Raw genomic sequence first — 10,000 nt, forward strand, 5'->3', positions numbered from 1 at the left:
CTCTCTGTCTCTCTCTCTCTCTCTCTCTCTCTCTGTCTCTCTCTCTCTCTCTCTCTCTCTCTCTTGTCTCTCTCTCCCTCTCTCTCTCTGTCTCTCTCTCTCTCTGTTCTCTCTCTCTCTCTGGTCTCTCTCTCTCTCTCTCTCTCTCTGTCTCTCTCTCTCTCTCTCTCTCTCTCTCTCTCTCTCTCTCTCTCTCTGTCTCTCTCTCTCTCTCTCTCTCTCTGTCTCTCTCTGTCTCTCTCTCTCTCTCTCTCTCTCTCTCTCTCTCTTCTCTCTCTCTCTCTCTCTCTCTCTCCTCTCTCTCTCTGTCTCTCTCTCTCTCTCTCTGTCTCTCTGTCTCTCTCTCTCTCTGTCTCTCTGTCTCTCTCTCTCTCTCTCTCTCTCTCTGTCTCTCTCTCTCTCTCTCGTTCTCTGTCTCTGTCTCTGTCTCTGTCTCTGTCTCTGTCTCTGTCTCTGTCTCTCTCTCTGTCTCTCTCTTCCCCTCTCTCTCTATAGTGGGCCTCTTTAGTGGAATAATCAACAGTCTGGCATGGATAAAACTCTAAAATGGCTACCAGGAGGCTAAGGTTACAAAGAGGATGTATTTTATTTATTTGGACTATATTATTTGCAGCCGCTGTTTGGATAACATCGACAGTATTATTTGGTCTATAGTTCATTTGTGAAAAAGTACTTGTGCATTAGATATAATAATACAGAAACACCCTTTGAGTTATCTGATATCTGATATCTGATATCTGTTATCTGTTACCTGTTATCTGATACCTGTTATCTGATACCTGTTATCTGATATCTGTTATCTGATACCTGTTATCTGATATCTGTTATCTGTTACCTGTTATCTGATACCTGTTATCTGATACCTGTTATCTGATATATGTTATCTGATACCTGTTATCTGATATCTGATACCTGTTATCTGTTATCTGTTATCTGTTATCTGTTATCTGATATGTTATCTGATACCTGTTATCTGTTATCTGTTATCATATGTTATCTGATACCTGTTATCTGATATCTGATACAGTTGAAGTCAGAAGTGTACATACACCAAATACATCCAAAATTCCTGACATTTAATCAGAGTAAAAATTCCCTGTCTTAGGTCAGCTAGGGTCACCACTTTATTTTAAGAATGTGAAATGTCAGAATAATAGCAGAGAGAATGATTTATTTCAGCCTTTATTTCTTTCATCACATTCCCAGTGTGTCAGAAGTTTACACACACTCAATTAGTATTTGGTTGTATTACCTTTAAATTGTTGAACTTGGGTCAAACGTTTCGGGTAGCATTCCACGAGCTTCCCACAGTAAGTTGGGTGAAGTTTGGCACATTACACCTGACAGAGCTGGAGTAACTGAGTCAGGTTTGTAGACCTCCTTGCTCGCACGTGCATTTTCAGTTCTGCCCACAAATGTTCTATAGGATTGAGGTTAGGGCTTTATGATGGCCACTCCAATACCTTGACTTTGTTGTCCTTAAGCCATTTTGCCTCAACTTTGGAAGTATGCTTTGGGTCATTGTCCATTTGGAAGACCCTTTTGCGACCAAGCTTTAACTTCCTGACTGATGTCTTGAGATGTTGCTTCAATATATCCACATAATTTTCCTACCTCATGATGACATCTATGATGACATCTATTTTGTGAAGTGCACAAGTGCACCGCCGTGCTTCACGGTTGGGATGGTGTTCTTCAGCTTGCAAGCCTCCCCCTTTTTCATCCAAACATAACAATGGTCATTATGGCCAAAAGTTCTATTTTTTATCCAAAAGGTATGATCTTTGTCATCATGTACAGCTGCAAACCTCAGTCTGGCTTCATTATGGCTGTTTTGGCGCAGTGGCTTCTTCCTTGCTGAGTGGCCTTTCAGGTTATGTCAATATAGGACTTGTTTTACTGTGGATATAGATACTTTTGTACCTGTTTCCTCCAGCATCTTCACAAGGTCCTTTGCTGTTGTTCTGAGATTGATTTGCACTTTTTGCACCAAAGTACATTCATCTCTAGGAGACAGAACACGTCTCCTTCCTAAGCGGAATTTTATTTTACCTTTATTTAACTAGGCAAGTCAGTTTAGAACAAATTCTTATTTACAATGACAGCCTAGTGGGTTAACTGCCTGTTCAGGGGTAGAACGACAGATTTGTACCTTGTCAGCTCGGGGGTTTGAACTTGCAACCTTCCGGTTACTAGTCCAATGCTCTAACCACTAGGCTACCCTGCCGCCCCGGAATGAAGGCTGCGTGGTCCCATGGTGTTTATACTTGCGTACTATTGTTTGTACAGATGAACGTGGTACCTTCAGGCGTTTGGAAATTGCTCCCAAGGATGAACCAAACTTGTGGAGGTCTACAATTGTCTTCTCGTCTTGGCTGATTTCTTTTGGTTTTCCCAGGATGTCAAGCAAAGAGGCACTGAGTTTGAAGGTAGGCCTTGAAATACATCCACAGGTACACCTCCAATTGACTCAAATTATGTCAATTAGCCTTTCAGAAGCTTCTGAAGCCATGACATGATGTTCTGGAATTTTCCAAGCTTTTTAAAGGCACAGTCATCTTAGTGTATGTAAACTTCTGACCCACTAGAATTGTGATACAGTGAATTATAAGTGAAATAATCTGTCTGTAAACAATTGTTGGAAAAATGACTTGTGTCATTCACAAAGTAGATGTCCTAACCGACTTGCCAAAACTATAGTTTGTTAACAAGAAATTTGTGGAATGGTTGAAAAGCAAGTTGCGATGACTCCAACCTAAGTGTATGTAAACTTAGAGTATGTTAACTTTCGTCTTCAACTGAATATACATGTAACCGCCAAAATAAAGGAAACACCACTTTGGCAGTAATAAAAAATTAAAATTAAAAATTAAAAAACTTGAAAATATTAATAATAATAATATCGGAAACATTTTAATGTTTAATTAATTAAATTAATTTTAATTTTAATTTTAATTTTAATTTTAATTTAATTTAATCCAACTTTTGTTGTAAACTTCAGACTTCAACCTCGTTATTTTAATTTTATTGTTGTTACTTTTTATTAATTTTTTACTTTAGTTTATTTGGTAAATCTTTTTCTTTTCTCTTTTTTGAAATGTATTGTTGGTTAAGGACTTGTAAGTAAGCATTTCAAGGTAAGGTCTACACTTGTATTCGGCACGTGACAAATAAAGTTTGATTTGATTTAAGAACCGGTTTTGGTAGCCATTTTTCCCTGACATTATTATTATTTCAGGATTTTAGGCAATGAAGCTGTTTATCTGTTTATCCCCAGAGTCAGATGGACTGATGGATCCAATTTGTATGCGGTATGAAGGAAGTAGTTTTGCTAGCCAATGCTAACTAGCATAATCGCAATGACTGGAAGTATATGGTATCTACTAGCATGATAGCAGTTACCATAGACTTCCAGTCATTGTGCTAATACCCGTTAGGAACATCCTCCAAGTATCCCTTTAAGAATGGCAGGGTTTTAATAGCCATATTTTCCTGACCTTTAAGAACTGAAGCGCTATTGATCTTGTGGGGGGGGGGTGACGATTGGCTTTCCATCGGATGATTGATGCCTTAGGGAGTGGAGGCTCAGGAGGAGGCATTCCTTCAATTTATCAATGTGGAAGAGGGATAGGGAGGGAGAGAGAGGAGAGAGAGAGAGAGAGAGAGAGAGAGAGAGAGATAACATGTAGTAAACAGTATAGGAAGTAAGAGAGAGGAGAGAGGAGAGAGGAGAGAGAGAGAGAGAGAGAGAGAGGGAGAGAACAGGTAGTTTAACAGTATAGGAAGAAAGAGAGAGGAGAGAGGAGAGAGAGAGAGAGAGAGAGAGAGAGAGAGAGAGAGAGAGGGAGAGAGAGAGAATCAACTATTAAAGACTACCAGAACCCACTGGATTCTCCAATTACATTGAAAGAGTTACAGGACAAAATAAAAACCCTCCAACCCAAAAAGGCCTGTGGTGTTGATGGTATCCTCAATGAAATGATCAAATATACAGACAACAAATTCCAATTGGCTATACTAAAACTCTTTAACATCATACTTAGCTCTGGCATCTTCCCCAATATTTGGAACCAAGGACTGATCACCCCAATCCACAAAAGTGGAGACAAATTTGACCCCAATAACTACCGTGGAATATGTGTCAACAGTAACCTTGGGAAAATCCTCTGCATTATTATTAACAGCAGACTCGTACATTTCCTCAATGAAAACAATGTACTGAGCAAATGTCAAATTGGCTTTTTACCAAATTACCGTACAACAGACCATGTATTCACCCTGCACACCCTAATTGACAATCAAACAAACCAAAACAAAGGCAAAGTCTTCTCATGCTTTGTTGATTTCAAAAAAGCCTTCGACTCAATCTGGCATGAGGGTCTGCTATACAAACTGATGGAAAGTGGTGTTGGGGGTAAAACATACGACATTATAAAATCCATGTACACAAACAACAAGTGTGCGGTTAAAATTGGCAAAAAACACACACATTTCTTCACACAGGGTCGTGGGGTTAGACAGGGATGCAGCTTAAGCCCCACCCTCTTCAACATATATATCAACGAATTGGCGAGGGCACTAGAAAAGTCTGCAGCACCCGGCCTCCCCCTGCTAGAATCCGAAGTCAAATGTCTGCTGTTTGCTGATGATCTGGTGCTTCTGTCACCAACCAAGGAGGGCCTACAGCAGCACCTAGATCTTATGCACAGATTCTGTCAGACCTGGGCCCTGACAGTAAATCTCAGTAAGACCAAAATAATGGTGTTCCAAAAAAGGTCCAGTCACCAGGACCACAAATACAAATTCCATCTAGACACTGTTGCCCTAGAGCACACAAAAAACTATACATACCTTGGCCTAAACATCAGCACCACAGGTAACTTTCACAAAGCTGTGAACGATCTGAGAGACAAGGCAAGAAGGGCATTCTATGCCATCAAAAGAAACATAAATTTCAACATACCAATTAGGATCTGGCTAAAAATACTTGAATCAGTCATAGAGCCCATTGCCCTTTATGGTTGTGAGGTCTGGGGTCCGCTCACCAACCAAGACTTCACAAAATGGGACAAACACCAAATTGAGACTCTGCACGCAGAATTCTGCAAAAATATCCTCCGTGTACAACGTAGAACACCAAATAATGCATGCAGAGCAGAATTAGGCCGATACCCACTAATTATCAAAATCCAGAAAAGAGCTGTTAAATTCTACAACCACCTAAAAGGAAGCGATTCACAAACCTTCCATAACAAAGCCATCACCGACAGAGAGATTAACCTGGAGAAGAGTCCCCTAAGCAAGCTGGTCCTGGCTCTGTTCACAAACACAAACACACACTACAGAGCCCCAGGACAGCAGCACAATTAGACCCAACCAAATCATGAGAAAACAAAAAGATAACTACTTAACACATTGGAAAGAATTAACAAAAAAACAGAGCAAACTAGAATGCTATTTGGCCCTACACAGAGAGTACACAGCGGCAGAATACCTGACCACTGTGACTGACCCAAAATTAAGGAAAGCCTTGACTATGTACAGACTCAGTGAGCATAGCCTTGCTATTGAGAAAGGCCGCCGTAGGCAGACATGGCTCTCAAGAGAAGACATGCTATGTGCTCACTGCCCACAAAATGAGGTGGAAACTGAGCTGCACTTCCTAACCTCCTGCCCAATGTATGACCATATTAGAGACACATATTTCCCTCAGATTACACAGATCCACAAAGAATTCAAAAACAAATCCAATTTTGATAAACTCCCATATCTACTGGGTGAAATTCCACAGTGTGCATCACAGCAGCAAGATTTGTGACCTGTTGCCACGAGAAAAGGGCAACCAGTGAAGAACAAACACCATTGTAAATACAACCCATATTTATGCTTATTTATTTTATCTTGTGTCCTTTAACCATTTGTACATTGTTAAAACACTGTATATATATATATAATATGACATTTGTAATTACTTTACTGTTTTGAAACTTCTGTATGTGTAATGTTTACTGTTAATTTTTGTTGTTTTTCACTTTATATATTCACTTTGTATGTTGTCTACCTCACTTGCTTTGGCAATGTTAACACATGTTTCCCATGCCAATAAAGCCCTTGAATTGAATTGACAGAGAGAGAGACAGAGACAGAGAGAGACAGAGACAGAGAGAGACAGAGACAGAGAGAGACAGAGAGAGAGAGATAGAGAGAGAGAGAGAGAGAGAGAGAGAGAGAGAGAGAGGAGTGAAAAGTTTCATCTTGTCATATTTTCTCTCTGTTTCTTTGGATTGTTCTTTATTCTAACTAATTAATTTGTTTTAATCATTGTTTAATTATCACACACATTACAAGTTGTCAGGTTGGTGAGTTTCCAAGGGAATGAATGCACATATGCTCACACACACACACGAACACACACACACACACGAACACACACACACACGAACACACACACACACGAACACACACACACGCACAAACACATGCACAAACACAAACAGTGTAATGAATGCATCACTTTGAGTGCCAGTATTTTTGGAGGCAGAAATGTGGTTAAGACAGAATGAGACCTGACAACGATGAGATTCATATCAGATACCTATCAGATCAGATACCTGATTCATATCAGATCAGATACCTGATTCATATCAGATCAGATACCTGATTCATATCAGATACCTATCAGATCAGATACCTGATTCATATCAGATCAGATACCTGATTCATATCAGATACCTATCAGATCAGATACCTGATTCATATCAGATAACTATCAGATCAGATACCTGATTCATATCAGATAACTATCAGATCAGATACCTGATTCATATCAGATACCTATCAGATCAGATACCTGATTCATATCAGATCAGATACCTGATTCATATCAGATAACTATCAGATCAGATACCTGATTCATATCAGATACCTATCAGATCAGATACCTGATTCATATCAGATACCTATCAGATCAGATACCTGATTCATATCAGATACCTATCAGATCAGATACCTGATTCATATCAGATCAGATACCTGATTCATACCCTGATTCGTATCATTCAGCACTCCTTCTGTGGCCTCCAACTGCTCTTAAATGAAAGTAAAACTAAATGCATGATCTTCAACCGATCACTGCCCGCACCTACCCGCTTGTCCAACATCACTACTCTGGACGGTTCTGACTTAGAATACGTGGTCAACTACAAATACCTAGGTGTCTGGTTAGACTGTAAACCCTCCTTCCAGACTCATATTAAACATCTCCAAAATGAAATCTAGAATTGGCTTCCTATTTCGCAACAAAGCATCCTTCGCTCATGCTGCCAAACATACCCTCGTAAAATGGACTATCCTATCGATCCTCGACTTCGGTGATGTCATCTACAAAATATCCTCCAATACTCTACTCAGCAAACTGGATGTAGTCTATCACAGTGCCATCTGTTTTGTCACCAAAGCCCCATATACTACCCACCACTGCGACCTGTACGCTCTCGTTGGCTGGCCCTCGCTTCATACTCGTCGCCAAAACCACTGGCTCCAGGTCATCTATAAGTATCTGCTAGGTAAAGCCCCGCCTTATCTCAGCTCACTGGTCACCATAGCAGCATCCACCGTAGCACGCGCTCCAGAAGGTATATTTCACTGGTCTCCCCCAAAGCCAATTCCTCCTTTGGCCACCTTTCCTTCCAGTTCTCTGCTTCCAATGACTGGAACGAACTGCAAAAATTACTGAAGCTAGAAACTCATATCTCCCTCACTAGCTTTAAGCACCAGCTGTCAGAGCAGCTCACAGATCACTGCACCTGTACATAGCCCATCTGTAAACAGCCCATCCAACTACCTCATCCCCATACTGTTATTTATTTATTTTGCTCCTTTGCACCCCAGTATCTCTACTTGCACATTCATCTTCTGCACATTCTACCATTCCAGTGTTTAACTGCTATATTGTAATAACTTCGCCACCATGGCCTATAATCTTACCTCATTTGCACACGCTGTATATATACTTTTCTACTGTATTATTGACTGTATGCGTCCTCCCCCAACAGGACAGGTAGCTTACCCTCATCAGAGCGGTCTTTGAAACCTTGAATAAGGGTTTCACATTTGGGGAAATTGTACTCTCTAATTGTTTTATATTTTTGTACATTTTGTCAGGAAATGAAGCTCCGTCTCAGGTTCTGCTGTTGTGCAGTGGTTACACAGCCTTTCCTCTACAGGGAGCCAGGTTTTCCTGTGTCTACCCTTCTCAATGACAAGGCTGTGCTCACTGAGCCACGGTGTACTATTAACCACAGTGTACTGTCCATTTAGGGCCAGATAGCACTGCATTTTGCTTTGTGCTTGTGTTTCCCAATAAGCAATATAGTTTTGTTTTGACTGTGTTGTAATTTGGTTTATCCTGATTGATTGGATGTTCTGGTCCTGAGGCTTCAATGTGTTAGTAGAACAGGTTTGTGAACTCAGCCCCAGGACCAGCTGTATGAGGGGACTCTTTCTTTGCTCAGCTCTTGGCATTGCAGGGCTTGGTAATGATATGAGAGGGGGTCACTGTTTTTTAGATGTTTCCAAAACTAATCTCTCTCTCTCTCTCCCTCTCTCTCTCTCTCTCCCTCCCTCCCTCTCTCTCCGTCTCTCTCTCTCTCCCTCCCTCTCTCTCCGTCTCTCTCTCTGTCTCCCTCTCTCTCTCTCTCTCTCTCTCTCTCTCTCTCTCCGTCTCCCTCTCTCTCTGTCTCTCTCTCTCTCCCTCACCCTCTCTCTCTCTAGCTGCCAATGGAGTTGAGGATGTGGCCCTGTATGTGGGTATTGTAGCCGTAGCTCTCTGTCTGACCCTCATCCTCATCGTGGTGGTCCTGGTCTACCGCCGTAAGAAGGAGGGTCTGGACGCTGACGTAGCAGACTCGTCCATCCTGACCACGGGCTTCCAGCCTATGGGCATCAAGCCTAGCAAGCCAGGTGTGTGGGCACCTCGGCACCGGGCCCCCCCCTGGCCCCCTCCCTCATACCATCTACTGTCCCTTGTGTTCCCTAGTCTCACCATACCATCTACTGTCCCTTGTGTTATCTAGTCTCACCATACTATCTACTGTCCCTTGTGTTCCCTAGTCTCACCATACTATCTACTGTCCCCTGTGTTCCCTAGTCTCACCATACTATCTACTGTCCCCTGTGTTCCCTAGTCTCACCATACTATCTACTGTCCCCTGTGTTCCCTAGTCTCACCATACTATCTACTGTCCCCTGTGTTCCCTAGTCTCACCATACTATCTACTGTCCCCTGTGTTCCCTAGTCTCACCATACCATCTACTGTCCCTTGTGTTATCTAGTCTCACCATACTATCTACTGTCCCTTGTGACTGTGTGTGTGTGTGTGTGTGTGTGTGTGTGTGTGTGTGTGTGTGTGTGTGTGTGTGTGTGTGTGTGTGTGTGTGTGTGTGTGTGTGTGTGTGTGTGTGTGTGTGTGTGTGTGTGTGTGTGTGTGTGTGTGTGTGTGCGCGTTGGTGTGTTGGCTTGTTGCTCCTCTCCTCTGACTCACCATGGAATCCTTTCTAAACTCCTGCCTGCTAATCCTCCTCAGTGTCTCTCTGTCTCTGAGTTCTGAGTTCTGGCTGGAATTGATTGTGGCTGAAGAGAGAGAGAGAGACGAGAGAGAGAGAGAGGAGAGAGAAGGAGAGAGAGAGGGAGAGAGAGACAGATGAGAGAGAGAGACAGGAGACCAGAGAGAGAGATGAGAGAGAGAGACAGAGAGAGCAGAGAGAGAGGACCAGAGAGAGAGACAGAGAGAGAGAGACAGAGAGAGACAGAGAGAGAACAGAGAGAAGACAGAAAGAGAGACAGAGGAGAGAAAGAAGAGACAGAGAGAGAGGACAGAAAAGACAAAGAGAGAGAGGAAGAAGAGAGAGAGAGACAGAGAGAGACAGAGAGAGAGACAGAGAGAGAGGAAGAGAGAGAGAGAGAACAGAGAGGACAGAGAGAGAGAGAGAGAGCGACAGA

The 10,000-nt window shown here is 42.1% G+C and overlaps 1 protein-coding gene across 1 annotated transcript in view; it reads left to right on the forward strand.

Moving 5' to 3' along the window:
- LOC116353670 (netrin receptor UNC5A-like) overlaps window positions 1-10,000 on the forward strand; it is a 121,486-nt gene that overhangs the window by 17,741 nt on the left and 93,745 nt on the right. The window contains exon 3 of the mRNA XM_031791331.1: window positions 8,773-8,961. Coding sequence (XP_031647191.1) covers window positions 8,773-8,961 — 189 coding nt within the window. The remainder of the gene's footprint in view (window positions 1-8,772; window positions 8,962-10,000) is intronic.

This window comes from Oncorhynchus kisutch, linkage group LG15 (assembly GCF_002021735.2).
Source record: "Oncorhynchus kisutch isolate 150728-3 linkage group LG15, Okis_V2, whole genome shotgun sequence".
Taxonomy (NCBI): Eukaryota; Metazoa; Chordata; class Actinopteri; order Salmoniformes; family Salmonidae; genus Oncorhynchus; species Oncorhynchus kisutch.